Source organism: Bos grunniens, chromosome 21 (genome assembly GCF_055505025.1).
Source record: "Bos grunniens cultivar Pamir isolate PY7600 chromosome 21, Bosgru_T2T1.0, whole genome shotgun sequence".
Taxonomy (NCBI): domain Eukaryota; kingdom Metazoa; phylum Chordata; class Mammalia; order Artiodactyla; family Bovidae; genus Bos; species Bos grunniens.
The window spans coordinates 3727074-3746869 of NC_141185.1; the positions used below are offsets into that span (position 1 = coordinate 3727074).

A 19796-nucleotide genomic window follows, 5' to 3' on the forward strand; every position below is an offset into this window, starting at 1 on the left:
GGTCATCGGGGAGCAGGTGGCCTCCTGAGTGCCCCGGGCTCGGCCTGTGCCCAGGGTCCTGGCCCCAGAGAGAGCTCCCTCCGAGTCCAGCGCTGAGCTGTTCCCTGGCCGGGCCCCTGGGGCTCAAACCTCACAGCCTCCAGGTGGGACACACGACCTTGGGCACCCTTAGCCCAGGGCCTCCTGCACGGGCCTGGGGGCGAGCTTCTCTGCAGAGCTCTGGCTTTACTGGGGCTCAGACACCTTCGCTGCGGTGCCGAGGGGACCCCGAAGCTACTCCCGGCAGGAGGCACCGGAGTCGGCACTCTGCATGCTCTGAGCACGCGCTTCTGCACAGGAGGGCGCCCACCCAGGCCCCCGCCTCAGACCCTCCCCTGCGCCCCAACTAAATCCAGACTCAACCGCAGACAGCCCGACCTCCCTCGTGGTCACCATGGGGCCCACCGCCTCGACCCCACAGCGAGAGGCTTGAGTCAAGGTGGTCCTCAGGCTGGAGGCGGGCCCCACAGCTAGGGGTCCTCGTTACAGAGCTGAATCGAGGGCCTGTCCTGTTCCCCAGCTGTGTGGCTTCGGGCACGACAGTCTTCTCCAGTAAAGAGAAGCCTGGGTCAGAGCACTTCTCACACCTGTGAGTGTCCTGGCACCCCTAGTTCGGATGCCCAGGGAAGGGTGGGGCCCGAGGACCTGCATCTCTAAAGCTGCAGTCCGTCTGAGGCTGTTGGTCTAGGGACCACACTTTGAGAACCACTGCGTTAAATGATCTCTTGACTAGTCTTGAAGTTCTAGTAAAAATACCTTCTAGAAAGAGACTAACAGTTCTAAGACGTCACTTAATGCCAGGAACTTAAAAGAAATTGAACAGGAGGAAAGACGACATCACTTCTGAACCCAAAACAGAAATCTAAGTGCAATCTCCAGACCCCATGTACTAGCTCCCGAGCCCGTGTCCCAGAACGGAGGCTGCAGAACACACACCGCCTGGGCCGAGGGTTTCCCTGCCTCCCGGGGGCTGGTCGGAGGAGGAGTGCCCGGCTGGCCAGTGGGCGGGGGTACCCACCCTGCGTGGTGAGGAGAACCTTCTCGGCGTTGTTGGGCAGGCCCAGCCAGGAGGGCGTCTGCGTGTCGGGCAGCAGCTCCACCCACTGCACGAACTCCTCTCGCCTGGAACAGCAGCACGCCGGTTAACACGTTACCGTGGGCGGAAGTGCCCGGTGCCCTGGCCCCCTGCCCCATGGTGGTGGTGGGGAGGGCACGCACCTGATGCCGTCCGGCATCTGGATGTCCTTGTGCCCGTCGACCTTGCAGGCCAGCTTGAACTCACTGTCGAAACTCCGGGTGGTGAACAGGCGCTCCAGGAAGGTGTTGAGCAGACGCTGGTCGAACTCGTTGTCCACCCGGCCGCCATAGATGGACTGGGCCATCAGGGTCTTGAGCGCGGACCAGGGGATCTTGTCCGGCGAGATGTTCTGTCTCCCCTGTGGGAGGAGAGGCGGGTCACGGCTGGGGCGGAAGCGGCGGCCTCACGGGCCCCTCCCACGGCGCGGCCCGTGCTTGCCTTGGCTGTGTCGTCCAGCCACGTGTCCACCGTGTCGCAGGCCGAGCGCAGGTCAGACTCCCCGAACTCATACTTCTTCGACCAGCCCAGGGGTGCGTATCGTAAGCGCTCCTGGATGACGGCGTGGAACCAGGCCAGCAGGAAGTACAAGCGAGCACGCTCGTTGGGAGACTAGGTGGGAAGTTAGCAAGAACAGGGTCATCGGGATGTAGGCCCGTTCTAACTAAGAAGACAGTCCGGGGCTTGCTGCAGTCAAGGTCTTAAAAAGTGCTCTGCGCGTACTCACACTGGGGGCACCCTGACCTCAGTCATTAATGCGAATGGTGTTGCTAGGAGAAAACCACACCAAGTTTTCTGTTAATAAAGATGTGTTCCTGATTACACTGCTAAGCTAAATGATACAGCCAACAGGAAAGTACACAGAAGACAAGTTTCTAAAAATGGCAGAAAGGGTGGATTATGGCCCAAAATAAAAGAGGACTTAAGAAACACAAAATTGGTAGATAATTTTATTTTTTTAATGCCACGTCGTGTGGTATGTGGGATTTTAGCTCTCTGAGCAGGGACTGGGCCCAGGTCCCCTGCAGGAGAAGTACAGATGCTTAGCCACTGGGCCTCCAGGGAAGTCCTGTGATGCAAAATTCCTGCCACGACCCCCTCCTCCCGCCCACAAGCCCTGGCCTCAGCTTGGCGCCCAGATGTCTGTGCGGCCCCGCACCCCAGCCCGACAGCAAGCTCAGCGGCACTCACCTTGCATATCCGAGACACAGGGATGCTGCTGAAGGTCCTCAGCATGTTGGCCTTCACGCCCGGGGGTGGCTCGAACACGAAGATGCGGCCGGCTCGGAGCAGGTTCACGGGCACCTGAGGGGCACACGGGGCCCGCTGCCCGTGAGCGCTCGGCTCTGCCGCCCCACCCCCGCCCGGTGCCAGGCCAGTGCCCTCGGTCCCCGCACCTTGGGGTTGATCTCCATGGTGAGGAAGAGCCTGAAGCAGGCATGCGGCTGCAGCGAGTGCAGCTTCTTCTCCAGCTGCATCAGCCAGCCCGGGGCCAGGTGGACGTTCTTTAGCATCACCCACCTGTGGGCAGGGAAAAGGCCGCAGCCTCACGTCTCTGGCCGGAATCCTTGGGGACTCGGGCCTCATGAAGCAAAACCAAAGCAGCCTACCTGCCCGACTTCACAGCTGTGTTTATTGCTTTGTCTGCCTGGTTAAAGCCTTCTGTAGAGCCTGGTAACAGACAGCTGAAGGGTCAGCAGGCGGACTTGGACTCTAGCGCCCCCCACCGTGAAGTCCCGGGGAGGGGACAGACCGACTGCCCTTACCAATGGCAATGGACGTGATCTGCGTGTTCTGCTCGGCAGCAAGGTCCTCCACATGCCCGCTGGCGTCGTACCCGGGCACAGAGCACATCAGGACGGGCGTGTTCGGCTTGACCTGCAGACCGGGGAGTCGGGCTTTGGTGAGGGGGAGGCCCGCCAACAGTGAGCCCGTCGAGGGGCAGGGCCCTTTGGGGGCTCATGCAGACGGGCAGCTCAGCGCCCACGGGGCCGGCGCGCACCTCTGTGTCCACGATGTGGGTCAGGTCGAGCGGCTGCTCCATGATGGACATGAAGGACTCCCCGAGGTTGGTGGACACAAACATGTGCGCCATGGCCAGCATGCGGTCGGGGCGGAAGGCCTGGATCAGGAGCAGGCGGTGGATGGCCTGCCCGATGGGAGCTGGAACGAGGCCGGGAGGAGGGTCGGCGACAGCACAGGCCTGAGACAGCCCCCCAGCTGTCCCTGCCACAGGCCCCTGCCCCACAAACAGTGGGGCAACACTCTGCTCAAACAACACCGCAGAGATCAGGACACCCCCTCTTCCTCTCTGCCTGTGAATCGCCAGCACCCCACCTCACCACAGCACCCTCTGGACACAGCTGTGACAAGACCTCCGCCCAGGGCCCTCCGTGGGTGACGGGTGGCTACTGACTCTGAATGACCACGTGGAGCCCGCTCAGGAAGGACTCCAAAGAGCCCGAGAGACCCGGTAGCCACCGCCAACCTGTGTCCATGCTGAACCCCGCCCCCCGCACCCCCTCCCGGGACCCGGCTGGCCCAGAGCCTCATACTCAGAAACAGCCCCCTTCTCCTAACGCCTAACCCCGGGCAGGGACCTTCTGGCTATTCCTCTCAGTCTTTCAAAAAGAGTTGCAACAGGAACTGAAAATTTTTTGCTTTCCCATGTCCAAGCCACCCCCACAGGTTCTAACACTGAGATGCGAATCTCAGGAATCAGTGACTTTCTGTCCCTGGCCGTCCCTGCGTTCAGCCAGCGAAGTGCATTCCACGCCCAGGTTCGGACGGCCACAATGAGGCAGGCCCCAAGGGCTTACTTGCAGGGTTCTCCTCGCTCCAGAGGTATGGCACGGTCTGCTCGGGGGAGCTGCTGTCCAGCCAGATGCCGAATTGCTACGGGGACAACAGAGGACGCATCACCGTGGGCTCTGCCCACCTCTGGGCAGAGCGGTTGGACTGACGTGTCCGACGTTTGACGGGAGAGAACACAACACGAAGTTCTGGGCTTTACAGGACAGGAGACTCCCTGGGAGGAGGCCAGCTCCCGCCGGGGACGCTCACCGGACCCTCACCTCGTCCGCCTGGACCTTGGCGATCAGATCCTTGAAGGCGGGCAGGCAGCTCAGCCTCACCACGGCCTCGGCCTGCTCCCCGGTCAGGCCCTGGATCTTGGGTGTCGAGCCCGCGCTCAGCACGATCTCCTTCCCCCTCAGGAAGTGCTGGAATTCCGCGTCGTAGGTGGGCTCCCTGGAGAGGGGGCAGCTGTCAGCCAGGGCCTCTCGGCAGGGGTCCCGTCTGCTGTCACCGAGACAACCGCGTCCTCTGGGGGCACCGCGCTAGGGCAGCTGACTCACCCGACGGTGCCCTTGAGCTTGATCCTGGCCAGCAGCATGGCGAAGGTGATGTGGTCCTGGTGCAGCATGCCTCGGGCCACGCGGTTGAACGCCACCTGGAGACACGCCGCGCAGTGCGCCATTGGAACACCGCCGTCCCTGGAGCACGCATCCCCGCCCCCCGCCCGAGGCGCACCCCACGCCGGGGCAGCCGGCCCGCGCTGTACCTGGAAGAGATCCTTGGTGATGATGGACAGGCGCTGGGTGTGGTCGGTGACGCCCTTCAGGTTGGGGTTCTCGTACAGGACGTTGTGGTAGATGTCCAGGAAGAACTGCAGTGAGTACTGGTACAGGAAGTGGATCTGGAGGCGGTGGAGGGGGCCGTGAGTGCGCGTGCGCGGGTGGTGGGGGTGGGGTGGTGGGGGTTGGGGGGGAAGCCCCGGCGCAGCCCGCCCACCTGCTTGAGCGACTCCATGGTGAAGTAGATGCTGCTGCAGGCGGTGGACAGTGGCAGGTACTGCTGGGACACGGTCTCCACCTCCTGCATCACGATGTCCGTCTCCTCCACCTTCCTGGTCACCTCAGCGGCCTCCCTCTTGAGGTTCTCCAGCGTCGTGATGATCGTGTCGTCGTCCAGGATGCGGCCCTTGACCTCGTTCAGAGCTTGCAGCAGAGACTTCTCCAGCTGACGCAGGCGCAGCTGAAACTCCCCTGAAATGACCAGAAGTCGCAGAGTTCACCCTGGTGCTGCCGTGACGCGGGCCGGGGCACCTCATCCCGGGGAAGCTCAGCCCCACACGCACCGAGAGCCAGGGACCCGGAGCCGTACCTTGGAGTTTCAGAAGGTCGGACCGTTTCTCGTCCACGTCGGGTCTCTCTGCCTTGAGGACTTCGTTGAGGCACTGGCTCTGCAGGCTGCTACGAGTCACGGTGAAGTTGACGAAGGTCACCCGGGAGCAGAGGTCAGGGGGGAACTCGACCTGCCAGGAGGGGCGGCGGGGCAGCCGGTCAGCGTCGTCGCGTCCAGCGCCCTACCCGTCGCTGCCCCGTCTCCGTGGGGTGGGCAGCTGCCCGGGGCCTTACGGTGGGATCGCGAGTGGACAGGAAGATGACGAAGGACGGCGACAAGTCGATGTCCTGGTCGCCGAGCGTGATCAGCACTCTGCCCCCTGTCCGCCGGACTTCACGGTTCAGGACTGGGTTCAGAACGGGGTCGTAGCTCTCCACATCCTGCGTGCGTGCGTGAGGTGTCGTTAGCAGCGCGTTTCACAGAGAGTATTTCCACCCACATGTAACTGATTCCTGCTCCAGATAAACACACCTCCCCAGCAGCTCCCAGTGGTTTAGACCTGTGCTGAGTGACACGTGGCCGCTAGGCACCCACGTCTACTTCAGCAGATGAAGGGCTCTGCTCCTTGCTCACACTGCTGAGCAGGGTGCTCAGCAGGGTGGCCACAGCTCAGCACAGGTCTCAGAGCCCCAGGGGATGGGGCCGTCCAGACTAAGTGGAGTTAGAGGGCAAACACTGCTTCTGCTGGGTTTCTATGGCGCTGTCTCACAGCTTTATCCCTGCTTTTTTTTCTTTTTGGGCTGTGCCGCGTGGCTGGTGGGATCTTAGGTCCCCAACCAGAGACCAACTCCACACCCCAGCAGTGAAAGTGCTGAGTCCTAACCACTGGACTGCCAGGGAGCCCTTTCTCACAAAGCCCAGAAGGCAGCACCGTGCTTTGCGACGCGTGTCAGCTGTGTTGCAGATCACTGACCCGGCCCGAAGGCCTTCCCTCTGGCGGCGGGGGCACACACCTGGACCAGGAGGGGGTTGCCGAACCTCAGCGCGCTCTCCAGGTTCTTCCTGAAGGCGTCGTCCAGGAAGCTGGTCCGCGTGATCTTCCGGTCCTTGTACTCGTTCATGATGAACTCTGTGGCCTGCCCCGAGGGATCGATGATCAGCGGGTACCTGAGGATGGGCCAAGGACCGGTCAGATGCCAGGGGAGCCCAAGGACATGACGGCAGGGCCCGGCAGGGCGATGGGGAGGTGTCCCAGGCGCAGATGTGGGCTCCAGGTTTACAGAAGAGACCACGTGACCCATAGCTTGGTGCTAAAATCCTCCTTCTGAGGACCTCCTGTGGGGGCGGTGACTCAAGCAGACTGCTCAGAAGGGCTAACGCCAAAGCGCTAGTCTCTCTGGGGCAAGGACGCCGCTCCGTGAAGGCCGAGCACAGGCGCTCGGCTGGCTGGGTGGGTTCGCTGGCCCACGGGGCAGACTCCTGGAGAGCAGGAACTGGCACCCCTGTCCCGCAGACTCATGAGCTGCAGGTGTGCCGGACCCTCCCACTCAGTGCTCACGGCAACCCTGTGAGACAGGTGTGATCGCCACACCAGGCTTATTTATAAAGGAGGAGACGAGCCACAAAGGGGCCAACGTCCTCTGTTCAGGGTCACACAGCCAATTCAGGTTTCTTAAAAATAACGTAACACTACGCGCGATTGTACAGAATTCAGAGGCTACAAAAGGGCAGGTGGGGAGAGCCCTCCCCCCTCCACCCGTCAGCCTCTGGTTTCTGCTCTGTGTACACAGAGGAGGTTCAGGCCATTTGTAGACACACACGGCCCCGGAGCACACCAGCCGGCACTGCCATCTGCTGCAGCTGCCCCCGTGTGGGACTCTGGACGAAGGGCTCCCAGCTTCCTGCCGGGGTAGGGGGAGACACACAGTGACCTTGTCACTGGCCCGGACGAGGGGCGTCTGAGGCACTTCTGGGCCTTTGCTAGGATACACGCTGTCCTCGTGAACGTTCACGCGTGCAGGCTCTGTGGGACGGGCGCTGCAGTGTGCACTCTCGCACAGGTGAGTGCAGCCCTCACCCTGACCCACCAGGACGCACGGCGTGGACATGCCCGCCAGCGCCCCCAGCGAGGCCCTCTGAGACCTGACGGTCGGCTCCTCTTTGGACCCCGGGGACAGCGACACACAGCGAGAGGTACAGATACGATGAGACAGGAACCCGGGGCTTGGTTTTCAAAACAGAAAGAAAACCCAGGGTGCCTGGGTTTGGGAGCTGCCATGGATGAGGGAGGGTCCACCAGGGGACCTCTGCGCGGGCTCAGGCCTGGGGATGCCCGGACGTCACTGTCAGCCCCCTCCGCGGCAGGCCTGTTCCTCTTCTGACTCCAGCCTCCTTAAGCCAAAACCAGGCAGCAATTTCCCTTAACTCCAGCCAGATGCTTTCAGTTCTCACAGTATTTTAAGAGAGTGTCTGTTTTCACAGAGCCAAGCACATCAATTTCACAAAGTCACAGGGGGGCCACTCAGGGAGGGTCACTGTGGACAGTCACAACACAGGGACGAAGGAGACCGCGCAGAGCCCGCCGTCAGAGGCGAGCCTGCCGGCCCAGCCTGATCTGCTCACCTCTTCCACAGGTAGCGGGAGCACTCCCCACGCACCCTCCCCACCCCTCGCCGCGCACGAGCACGCTACCTGTTGAACCTCTTCAGCATGATGGCGTTTTCCGTGCACAGGTCGTCCGCAGGGAGGGAGCTGGCCTGCCAGCGGAGACGCTCATCGGCGTTGGACAGGTACTCCGTCCTCGCGATATCTGTGCGGAACTGAGAGGGGGAGCGGATGGCGCGGCTTCCGGTGAGGCCACTGAGAGCTCACGGACCCTCACGTCAGCCCCTGCCTTCCTGAGAGTCTCTGCAGACAGTTACCTGGATGTTGGCTTGCTGGAGGTGATGGGACCAGGTGGTAAACAAGTTCTGGCGCATCTGCTGATCGAAGTAACCTGCGTAAGCGATAAAGGCGGCTGACAGGAGACAGTCCCCGGCGATGGTGGACATCTGGTTCTTGAACGTTTCACTCGTCTTCTCCCACCGTTCCCGTTCGGCAGACAAGCTCTTCAGAAGAGCTGTGCTCCGGTTCACCTAAAAGGAAAATCAAACAGGTTAGTCAGTCAGTGAAGTGAAAGTCGCTCAGTCGTGTCCGACTCTATGCGACCCCATGGACTGTGCCGTCCATGAAATTCTCCAGGCCAGAATGCTGGAGTGGGTAGCCTTTCCCTTCTCCAGGGAATCTTCCCAACCCAGGGATCAAACCCAGGTCTCCCGCCTTGCAGGCAGATTCTTTACCAGGTGAGCCACAAGGCAAGCCCGCGCAGAGGTAGCGCTGCCGGGGCGGCAGGAAACCCGCCTCCCAAGCACAACCCGACCTTGGCTTCCACGGCCGCCAGGTCCGCCTTGATGGCCTGGGCCTCGGAGATGAGCACCGCATACTCCTCCTTGTAGCGGGCGATGCTGGCCTCCAGGTCACGGATCATCTGCTCCACCTCGTTGGCCTTCTGCTGGTTGTCCTTGGCGTCATCCTCCAGCTTCTGCAGCTCGTTGCGCAGCGGCTCCACGCGCTTCAACATGTCGGCGTAGTTAAGCTGCCGAGGCGGACGGGTGGATTTTAGACACGACTGGGTGAGGAGGCCCTTGCCCGGGGCTCCTGGTGGGGCTGCTCACCTGCGCAATGGCCCATTTCACCATAGGCCCGCAGGCCAGGGAGGCCCGGTTGACGATTTCGTAGTTGTAGCTGGGGTTGGACATGTAGTTCTTCTTCATCTTCTCCCTTATGGCATCACTGCAAAAGAAGAGCTGTGTTTCTAAGCATGTGGAGGCCCTAAGTGAAGAGGAGCTTTTCGGAAATCAAAAGCCAGTTCCCCTCTGCCGCCCTGGTGACCACGGAGGACACTCCAGGCCATGGCTCTCGCTCCCACCCCTTCCCTGCTCCCCGGGGCCAGCTCTGCGCTCCCAGCCACTTGTGGGGATAGCAGGGGCAAGGGATCAGAGAACTGCTGTCAGGAACGAGGGGAGGGAATCTGGCTCTCTGGGGTGGAAATGGCCTGGAGAGGCGTCTGTGTGACCCGTGAGCTGACACGGCCTCCCTTGGAGGCCATGTCAGAGACGCCCAGGCCCCAGCAGAAAGGAGAAGCCCGGGCCCGCCCACCTGATCTCCTCGGCGGAGAAGTTGACGATGGTGGGAATGAAGTTCTCTCTCATGATGATGGAGCGGATCTGCTTCCAGTCCGTCGTGCTCTCCCCCAGCAGCAGGCAGATGGACTCAAGCGCCAGCTTCACGGCGGCAGGAGGGTTGGCCATGGACCGCACCTCCACCAGGTGCTGCTTCTTGATGGACTTCACGGCTGGGCACGAGGGAAGGGGCGGTGAGGGGGGCCAGACCACAGCGACGCCGCAACTCCCAGCAGAGAGGGGTGCCCGCGCAGGAGAGCTGAGCCAATGTGGGACGGCCTGTCTTAAAACCCTCTGGAGTAGCTGCAGCGGCCAAAACAACTACTAAGACCTTCCGGTACTGAGCCCAGATCGCCACGTTCTGGAAAATGGAGAGTATCTGCACAAACGCCTCACAAACCCTGACTCCTTTACCTCTGTAAAGATGTAAATACTCTTTTAAAGAATGAGATTGCTCATTTATGTTACACCCATTAAACAAAGATATCTTCAGTCCACACTTTAGTACTTGTCTTTACTGGCTGGCTGAAGATGTGGAATTAACAGTTCAAAAAAATTGGCCAACATGTTCCACAAGCAGAAACGTGCGTTTTTTCCCAGTCTGAACTTTCATTAAAACACTTTTAAAAGTGATCATTTGGCAGGTGAGACCTAAATCCTCATCCAAATCCAACTCAATGAAAACCCACAGTTTGGAAGGTCACCGCCAGTCCTCTGTGGTGTGAAGACTACAAGCCGTCAGGTGACCCGAAACAAGTCTGAGGCTGGTGGGCGGGAAGGCCGGGGTGAAGGCCGCTCCCGGTGCGGGGCAGACAAGGACAGGGGCGCGCGTCACCATCTCCTCCTGCACGTGTCCCAGCAGCCGGGGTGCAAGAGGAGGCGGGGAGGAGGCTGCCGGTGTTAGACTCGTCACTGCCGGCCTCGACCACGACACTCTTAACAGTTAGAGCAAAACTGCATGCTTCATGACATCCCTACATGGAATTCAAGCCGAGGATTTGCAAACAGTGTACTTAGGAAATCATTACCAGGTTAAGAGAATGTTTTGATGAAAAACTTATCTTGTTAACTTTTTCTCATAAAAAGGGCCCAGCTGGCGCTAGCGGTAAAGAACCCGCCTGCAATGCAGGAGATGTAAGAGACGTGGGTTTGATCCCTGGGTCAGGAAGATCCCCTGGAGGAGGGCAACCCACTCCAGTATTCTTGCCTGGAGAATCCCATGGACAGAGGAGCCTGGTGGGCTACTGTCCATGAGCTCACAAAGAGTTGGACACGACTGAAGCACCTTGGCATGCGTGCATGGGAAAAGTGGACTAGCTCCACGGGGACTTCGTTTTCAGAGATGAGGACAGTCTGAAGTAGTTAGAGGAGGTTTCTGAGACCTATCACTGATGCTTTCGGGGATGTACAACACCGGGACCTGCGGGGAGCCCTGCTGCCCCCCGCCCTCCCCAACGCGAGGCCCCCGCGGCGAGCACACACCATTCTGGGCCTCGATGACAGCCGGCTCCACCTTATCCAGGTCCTCCTTCACGCTCATCTGCTTGTCTGCAATGACCTCCTGCTGCTTGTGCAGCTGCTCCTGAATTTCTTGGCTCATGACCTAGAGACAAAGCATGGCTCAGCTCTGGGGTGAGCACTGGTTAACTTGCTGAATGAAACCCTAGACAGCACTCCTCACGCCGCCTGGGACACACACGCGCACACAAACCCGGGAGACGGAGACGGGCGGCCCACACAGGCTACGGTTCCCGGGACAGGAAGCGGCACCTTTTTCTTCTCGGCCTCCTGCTGGTCCTTCACCATCTTCTTCAGCTTGTCGTTGGCCGCTGCGTTCTTCACCTCCAGCTCCTGGCTCTTTATCCTGAGGTCCCGACGCAGCTCTTCCACCTGAGGGGCGAGAGCCACATCAGGGCGACAGAAGCGTGCAGGGCTCGCCTACACCCGCGGGCCGGCGCCCCCAGCGAGGGCCTCTCGCGCTGCTGCGCACCTGGTCGACTGTCTCCTTGATCTTCCTGAGCCCCACGTTCAGGTGCATCTGCTGCTCCTCCAGCTCACTCCGCTTCTCGTGGAACAGGTTGGCGTAGTGGTTGATGAAGTCCAGGTAGTGGCGCGGCGTGATGGCCATGGTGCGGCCTCCTCGCTTTGCCAGCCGGGCGTTCGCCTTTTGAAACATGATGACTGTGTTAGTTCTCTGTGATTTAGCCTCAACACATCGCGATTTAACCTCAAAATGAGACTGTTCTGCTGGTGTGATGTGGTGGCATGACTCCAGACCTCAGGAGTCCCATCACTCGAGACTGGGTCCGGCTGCCTCCCATGAGACGCCGAGAAGCCCTCCCACCTCGGAGCTTTCTCCTCCTGCTTCTCCGAGAGGAGGAGGGTGGTGCTGGTGGCTGCAGGGGTGTACTTCCCAGGAAAAGACCCCCAACACTAGTCGTCACTACACAGGCATCAGTGCGCCTCCTCTACCTTCCGCTGATTTTCAGCAGAACCAAAATAAGAAACGGCACCGAGAGGGGTGAGGCAGATCTCCAGTCCCCGCAGGTGGAGGGAGGTGTGGAGAGGGCAGGGAGCGGTGGAGGTGGCCTGTGGGAGCGGGAGGGCAGGGCCCACAGGATGCCTGCAGGTCAGAGTGCTCTTCACAGACCCCTCTGATGGGGCAGACTGCACTCCTTTGATACAGAGAGCTCACGGAGAGGCAGCCGGCAGCGGCCAGCAGGTCACGCCCCGCAGGGTGGCCTCTGCACGTGGGGCTCCCGCTCGCTCACGGCCACGAGGCTCTCGCACCACTGCTGCAGAGCGGGGAGGCCGAGCAGGGACCCTGAGGCCTGAAACACCAACCAGCTGGCCCTTCACAGAGAAACCATGGCCCCTGCGCCAGGGGAGGATGTGGGCCTGGAAAGAGGCCACAAGACACGTCAGATGGAGTCAACGTGGGGAGGGGGCCAGACGGCCCAAGGACATGCAGCTGGGCCCCAAGCAGGTGAGGCGTCGCTGGCAGAGGCAGGAAGCAGGCGAGAACCAGGCACTCTTTCCCGGGCAATGGTTCAATGTCAGACCCGAGGTGCCTTGGGGGCTACTTCTACATCAGCTCAGTTCCAGTCAGTACGGTGGTCAGTTTCGCTTCTCCCATGACCCCAAGACAGAACCCACCTGGTGAAGAGTCTGGTGAACAAACACACAGCTGTTCACGATGGCCTCGCGGTGCGAGGGCGGCTGCGGCAGCTTGTCGTACACGACCGGCATGTAATCAGGCACGATGTAGTTCGGCTTCTCCAGGTCCATCTTACTGGTGAATTCTTTGCCAACCTGATACAGAGCTTCCGTGGACCAGTCCCCAAACCAGTTCAACACACACCTGCAAAGACGCCCATGTCTCAGAGCAGCTCCCGAGGGCGGGGCCTGCCCCTGGAAAGCAGAGCCGGGCACAGTGGGCGTACCTGTTGAACAGCGCAGGGGAGGTTGCCGCGCGGTCCTTGAGGCCCTCAGAGGACGGGTTCATGGTGAAGACGACGTGCAGGTTGCGGATGACCTGGCTGGTGAACCACTTGTACAGCTCCTCGTGCGAGTCCAGCATCAGGCCCTCCTTCTGGGCCCCCTCCTTACACTGGGTCATCAGGGTGGCGTACTCATCTCCCTCAAAGAGGCCGGGCACCTGGGAGACAGGACAGCGCCCTGGCTGCTGGTCCTCAGAGCCCCGCCGCGGAGCGCGACCCGCGCGGCTGGCTGCTGGTCCTCAGAGCCCGCACCACGGAGCGCGACCCGCACGGCACATCAGGGGTTACCTCGCCGTTGGCCAGCAGGGTGTTCATCCGCTCCAGGAACCCAGAGTCCAGAACGTTGGACTCGTCCATTATGAACGCGATCTTCTCGTTTTTACAGCCAGAACGCCGCAGCACCGTGCGGAGGTCTTCATCGAAGTCCTCGCCCGTGTATTTCCTGTGGACCTGCAGGAGCGGGGCGGGTCAGCTCTGTTCTCGCCCAAGGAGCTGTGTGCATGAGCAAGGATCCACTGTGGGGATCAAGGGACTCCGGGCAGACCTACCTTAATCTGGTACACGCTCAGCCCGTTCATCCAGGCCACGAAGCGCGACAGGGTGGTTTTGCCCGCTCCACTGACGCCAATCAGAAGCAAGTGGCCCTGAGGCTGACGGAATATTCTGGAACATCATCAGAAGGGATGCAGGTTGAGGCTTTTATGCTCCACTCCCCCTTGGACACTCAAATCCTAACACTTTTCAGGATCTATTCTACAATATCTGGAATGCATTTCAACTTGTATTTGTACTTTAAACATCCGTGGAGCAACTGTGACTTGCCAGTGAGGCAGCAAAGGTCAAAAAAGACATGGCCCTGTCCCCAGACACCCTGACAACTCGAGCAGGAGGGTGAGCGGCCGTAACCAAGGCAGGTGGGAGGAGCCTGGAGAGGCAGAATGAGGCTCTGCTTAGTGGGGACGTTGGGGACAGTACAGCTGGACTCAGAGGAGAAGTAGGAATTGCTGGCGGAGGCACGGGGCCCTGTGAGGAGGCCAGCACAAGGCCAGGCATGAGCCCTCCCCCCACCATTAAACTGAGAGCAGTGTGGGTGAGCGGTGAGGCTGCAAAAACCAAAAGCCCACCGGTCAATCCTGAGCACGTGGTCCAAGACCTCGTTGAACAGGACCAGAGGCACGTCCAGCTCTTCCTCGTAGAAGACTTTCAGCCTGGCTTTGACATAATCTCTTAACTCCTCTTGGTCTACTGGGATGTAGTCCTATAGGAAAGAAGGGAAGATCCACTTAACTAGTAAGAAACCACCTTAGTTCTTACAGAAAAGTGGATCACATCTCTACATGCTGAAAACTGTCATAAAGAGGACAAAAGTAGGTATTTACAACATAGCAACGAAAATGGAAGTAAACTAGGGCGAGATCTAAAGACACGGAAAATCTTTACGGAGAAAACCGAACATCACTGAGGACATCACAGAAAGTGTCAGTAAATGAAGAGACACACCACAGTCCCGGAGGGAGAAATACACGACTGCAACAACCACGCCAGCCCCTCACAAGCGACCAGCGGATTCAGTGTAATCCCAAAGACTCAGTGGTGGATGGTGGAAGTCACAGTGGCACAACTTGACAAGCCAACTCCAAACTTCATTTGGAAGAGGAAAGGCCCAGAATGGAAAGACCCCCCAGAGAAGAACCAGGAGTGAGGTACTGTCGTCCCAGCAGGCAGATTCACAGCCATGATCATGACCACGTGGTTTTTAGCCCAGAGAGCAATGAACGAACCAGCCAGCAGGACAGAGCCCTGTAAGAGGCCCCGCAAAAACCCAAGTGACAGAGCCACCCAGAGCCCCAGCGCCAGGCCGTGGACACGCACTCGGGGAACCCCACGCGCTAACTCAATTCAGACTGATTGAGGGTTTAAATGACAGTCCGTTAGGAATGCGCATTCTTCCAATGATGCTATAAACAAAGCGAAAAGACAAGCCACTGGTAGAAGATGCTGCCTGTGAAAGAAACAGGATTAGTATCTAGAGCCTGGAAGTAAACAGGACATTCTAGCAACACTGCGTTTGGAGAAGGAAATGGCAACCCATTCCAGTGTTCTTGCCTGGAGAATCCCAGGGACGGGAGAGCCTGGTGGGCTGCCGTCTGTGGGGTCGCACAGAGTCGGACACGACTGACGCGACTTAGCAGCAGCAGCAGCAGCAGCAGCAACACTGCACAAAACTCGCTGTTCTTCCTGCTTCTATGCCTGTGCTTCCCACAGGCCGTAGGTCTGCCACGCCCTTCCTGACACCCAGATGGAGGCCTGTGAACACTCACCTGAGCCCCCACGCCGGAGTCAGCCCTCCCAAGACGGAGCTGCTTCACCCTACGAGTCTGAGCTCCTAAAGGAAGACTGTCCTCGGGCCCAAGTCAGCACTGCCTGCTGAAGAAAGGCATGCCAAGGTTGCAACCTTCTAAGATGCCCTGTTCTCTTTCTGAGAAAAGGACAACTCCCGGCTATTCTGGAAACGTCCACTCTGCCTAGGATCTCAGTACACGGAACACTTGCACACAGATTACCCACAATGCCTTGTTTTTACTGTGAGGAAAGTAAAAGCAGGTGAGGCAAAGACTCCCTTCAATGCAAACATGTTGAACCACACCTTCTGGTGGTCAGCATCCACAGCTCTCAGAGGAGCCTGCTCCTGGGATTGTTTGCCCTAAATTATCCACAGCTACAATCCTGCAGCCCATCACGCCTCTGTCATGTGAGAGTTGGACCATAAAAAAGGTTGAGTGCCAAAGAATCGATGCTTTTGAACTGGGGTGTTGGAGAAGACACTTAAGAGTCCCTTGGACTGCAAGGAGATCAAACCAGTCAATTCTAAAGGAAATCAACCCTGAATATTAATTGGAAGAACTGATGCTGAAGCTGAAGCTCCAATACTTTGGCCACCTGATGCAAAGAGCTGACTAAATGGAAAAGACCCCGATGCTGGTAAAGATTGAAGGCAGGAGGAGAAGGGGACGACAGAGGATGAGATGGTTGGATGGCATGAGTTTGGGTAAACTCTGGGAGACGGTGATGGACAAGGAAGCCTGGTGTGCTGCAGTCCATGGGGCTGCAAAGAGTTGGACACGACTGACCGACTGAACAACATCACGCCTGTAACCATACCTTCCTTTACAGTGAATGCAAGTCAAAGACGTTTCTGATTAGATGTTGATCCTAACTGAAAGGACAGAAAAAAGGAGACTGCAGACACGGTGCAAGCGCGTCACCTTTGACAGCCAGTTGCTGTACAGGATGGGCCGGCTCATGGCCTTCTCCTTGTCGATGTTGGGAAAGTGCTTCAGGGCAACCATATCGATGTTCTCGTCGGTCCAGCGCCTCTCCTCGTCCTCGACCAGTCTGCAGGGGAAAAGACAGAGGCCGCGCTGAGGAAACACCCGGCTCTGAGGGTGCCGTGGGCTACTCCAAGGCCTGGCGCTAAGTCTTCTCCCAGAAACCTTCATTTCCTGCAAGTGGAAGAACCAGAGTCTGAACTCAAGATGCCTTAAGTGACCCAGAATGTGGGTGTTACAGTGCAGTGCTCAAACACATGGAATCAAAAATCAAAGAAAAATAAATAAGGATGACAAAGCAGGACCTAGGGAAACTAAGAATGTGTCATAAAACAAAGGTTGTACAGGGCTATAAACAATATAAGGAAAAGGCTCTGATTTTTAAAAGTCAGTAATTCTTAAGATTCCTTAAAAGATAAAAAGACTCAGCCTTTTACTGACACACTGGTTAAAACCACAGACCCTCCTGTGATCCATGCTAAATACCAACTACAGCTGTCAGCAAGTCTTCCCTTTGGTGCTGGTCACTTAACCAGGAAAAGTCAAAGCTTACAAGTGATAAATGTGATCAAAGCTTACACTTGATACAAGTGGTTAACAGGTAAAAGAGAAAAACCAAAGCCCCAGAGACACAGCTGCAAATCCCCTGATGAGAGCCAAGACTGAGGACGAGGGAGGGCTCACGGTTACAGGACGGCACCCCAGGCCTAGTGAGAAGGCACTGAAATCACCTGTGACCTCTGTACTCTGACCTTGCGTGGGGCCCACCCAACAGGGAGAGAGGTGAACTAAAATGCCTTGCCCTAGGTCCAAAGGTAACCAAGCAGGGCAGTCACAGCACTGAGATCCCGGACAGGGGGTGGCCGTGATCAATCACCAGAGGCGAGGCTCCCCTCTACCAGGGGGCAGGCAGGCCACGTGCAGATTCTAGCTCAGGGGTCAACATAGGGGAGCAGGGAGCTACCCGGACCCTCGGCTTCACCTGTCCTGGAAGAGACGGAGGGCTTCGTGTGCCCAGATGCGGATGAGCCCTTCCACAGGCAGCGTCTCCAGGGGCCTCAGGGCCTCAAAGATCCCCCGCACCCAGCGGGTCATCTCTCGGGGTGAGTAGATGTAGTGGGGCTGTGTGTCCTGAGTGAACCGCTCCTGCGGGAACAAAAAGAACACCAAGTTCCATGTAAAGTCCCAAGACAAGAAAAGCAGTAGCAAAGGCAAATGCTGCCTAACACGTTTATATTAAAAATAAAGAATCTATACCCTGCGATATTTAAGAATGAAATGATAATGTTGGAACTATAATTTAGTACAGAGTTAGATCCAAAGTGCTCAATTTATGTTGAAATTATATCTTATTACATTGAGAAAAATCAAAGTAAATAAAACTACAGAAAAATTCTTATAAAAATGCTTTAAAAAATGTACTCCCTAAGCTGAAGGAAAACTTTTCTAAGCATTATCTCAAAAAGAAAAAGAAAAAAGTTTACATTTCATGCTATTTAAAACATGTAGGTAAAAGGCTGCAATCATACAAAGTCTGAAGCATTTGTATAACATGACAAGTGCATTCTCACACAGGACTCTAAGCCAGATGATGCCTCAGTGGAACACTGGCAGCTCTCCTGCAGGTGCCCTTGTCAGAAGCTAATAGAGGAATGCCAATCAAAACCATGAGAAGCACCTCTGCTCATCTAAGGAGCAAAGACGGTCTGAATCAGCCTTTTTCCAAGGCTGGATGAGGCGCCGTGGTGGGAGTGTAACTGGTCCAGCCTGAGTGTGGTGGCCACACCTGGTCACCACAAACACCATGGAAGAGTGAGTGCAGACCCACGTGCCCGGGTTGGGTCTGCTGAGACAGAAGTGTGCACACCCGCTTAGAAAGTGCACCATCTAGTCTCAGCTTCATCAGGGAATGAAGACGCACACACGGGCCGGACCGGGACAGCATAACAAGGGAGACGAGGCGCCTGGGCGCGGTACTGGCTGGAGGAGTGACCTGATGAGGGCTCCGAAGGAAGCCTCGGCGCTGAGCAGGAGCTCCACAAGGAGCTCCGACTCTTCCCAGAGCCCTCAGCCCCGGGAAGCGGCAGGGAGGCCGCGCACCTGGGACATGGTGTAGAACTCCACCATCGCCGCGGTGAGCGGCTCCGCGTACGTGCGCAGCGACGGGATGAGCCGCAGCATGGCCCGATTGAAGGTCCCGTAGATCTGCGTCAGCGAGGCGGGGCCCGGGTAATCCACGTACACCACGGGAACGTGGCGCAGGAACCTGCGGGGAGAGCCGGGCTCAGCCGCCGAGCGCGCACCCGCGCCAGAGGACCGCCCCCGCCCCGCCCCCAGGCTTCCCGTCACAGCTCAGGGCTGCCTCACACCGAGCAGCAGATGCAGAAACCTGAATATGAAGCCAGCAGAGGCGGGAAGATGACTCGGGCTTCTTTCAGCCTCGCCCGGGCCCTGCAGGCAGGTGTGGGCAGCTCACTACTGCTTTCATCCTGAGTGTGTTTCCGAGGTTTCCAGCACAGTGCAGGGAAACCCAGGGGAACCCCACTGATGAGCAGTGGGGTTACCTTTTTTTATCATCAAAACCCTGTTTCTGTTATGCTTTGTTTAAAGCAATCCTGGAACTGGTGTCTGTGAGCCCGGGAAGTCTACCAGTGGTGGTACCTGTGAGAGAGGGGCTTTCTCCCAGGGTCGGTGGGCGGGTTACAAGCCCCCACAAACTGGATCCTCTCCAGCTTCACCCAGGTTTGATCGGAGGTTCGGTAAAAGCCCCCATGCTCCACCATCTGAGGAAAAGGGAATGATGCGTCAGGAGCAGAGGTGAGCAGTAACATGGGTGGGGAGTCAGGGGCTCGTGGACAGGAACAGACCTGTCTGATGAAGGATATGACCCTCTGCGTCCCGTATTTATCCATGTCTGGCAGGTTGATCTCGTCACAGAACAATACCAGCCACTTTCCGAGCTGCACGGGGGCCAAAACGACCCCGTTCGGGGTGCGTCTGTATTCGCAGTAGTGGTCAAAGGTCTTCAGCAGGAGCTCCGGGGTGGTTGCACTCGAGAAGTTAAGACCCACAACCTGCAGAAGGACAGAGGCCAGGGGAGCGGTGGAAGGCCGATCCCGTCCCTGGCCCCGAGGTCGGCCGCCCGTTCCTGCCCCTTTACCTCCATGTCGGGCAGGGCCCGCAGGGCGCTGAAGAGCGTCATGGTCTTGCCGGACCCGGGGGGCCCACACAGGACCAGCGGCTTGTGCTCAGCCAGCCAGGTATACAGGAGGGCCTCGTGGCGGACAGTGTCCAGAGTGGGCACCACCACGTCTGGGGCGGCCACCTTGTGCGTCTCCACCTCAATCTGTGGCACCTTGGCCTGCCACGGCGACCACTCTCCACTGATGGACACCTGCAGACGGGCGGGTGAGGGTCAGCCGGGCCTGCCCGCCTGCAGGACCCGCTCCCTTTCACCCAAGTCAGGACCTCCAAGTTAACCCGCCTTCCCTGTACCACAGGAGACTAA

General features: G+C 58.4%; 1 protein-coding gene across 1 annotated transcript in view; it reads right to left on the minus strand.

The window, feature by feature from the left end:
* The window catches only part of DYNC1H1 (dynein cytoplasmic 1 heavy chain 1), a 60972-nt gene that overhangs the window by 2618 nt on the left and 38558 nt on the right, over window positions 1-19796 (minus strand). The window contains exons 38-72 of the mRNA XM_086362887.1: window positions 19449-19682; window positions 19156-19362; window positions 18950-19071; window positions 18389-18554; window positions 17271-17434; window positions 16226-16355; window positions 14084-14217; window positions 13508-13622; window positions 13248-13409; window positions 12903-13117; window positions 12616-12820; window positions 11450-11623; window positions 11230-11349; window positions 10942-11062; window positions 9437-9632; window positions 8953-9070; window positions 8658-8873; window positions 8161-8373; window positions 7931-8058; window positions 6253-6406; window positions 5533-5679; window positions 5279-5429; window positions 4907-5160; window positions 4677-4811; window positions 4471-4565; window positions 4189-4363; window positions 3934-4009; window positions 3117-3277; window positions 2881-2992; window positions 2725-2785; window positions 2512-2635; window positions 2306-2419; window positions 1556-1726; window positions 1258-1475; window positions 1058-1161 (exon numbers count right to left, since the gene is read on the minus strand). Coding sequence (XP_086219013.1) covers window positions 1058-1161; window positions 1258-1475; window positions 1556-1726; window positions 2306-2419; window positions 2512-2635; window positions 2725-2785; window positions 2881-2992; window positions 3117-3277; window positions 3934-4009; window positions 4189-4363; window positions 4471-4565; window positions 4677-4811; window positions 4907-5160; window positions 5279-5429; window positions 5533-5679; window positions 6253-6406; window positions 7931-8058; window positions 8161-8373; window positions 8658-8873; window positions 8953-9070; window positions 9437-9632; window positions 10942-11062; window positions 11230-11349; window positions 11450-11623; window positions 12616-12820; window positions 12903-13117; window positions 13248-13409; window positions 13508-13622; window positions 14084-14217; window positions 16226-16355; window positions 17271-17434; window positions 18389-18554; window positions 18950-19071; window positions 19156-19362; window positions 19449-19682 — 5392 coding nt within the window. The remainder of the gene's footprint in view (window positions 1-1057; window positions 1162-1257; window positions 1476-1555; window positions 1727-2305; window positions 2420-2511; window positions 2636-2724; window positions 2786-2880; window positions 2993-3116; window positions 3278-3933; window positions 4010-4188; window positions 4364-4470; window positions 4566-4676; window positions 4812-4906; window positions 5161-5278; window positions 5430-5532; window positions 5680-6252; window positions 6407-7930; window positions 8059-8160; window positions 8374-8657; window positions 8874-8952; window positions 9071-9436; window positions 9633-10941; window positions 11063-11229; window positions 11350-11449; window positions 11624-12615; window positions 12821-12902; window positions 13118-13247; window positions 13410-13507; window positions 13623-14083; window positions 14218-16225; window positions 16356-17270; window positions 17435-18388; window positions 18555-18949; window positions 19072-19155; window positions 19363-19448; window positions 19683-19796) is intronic.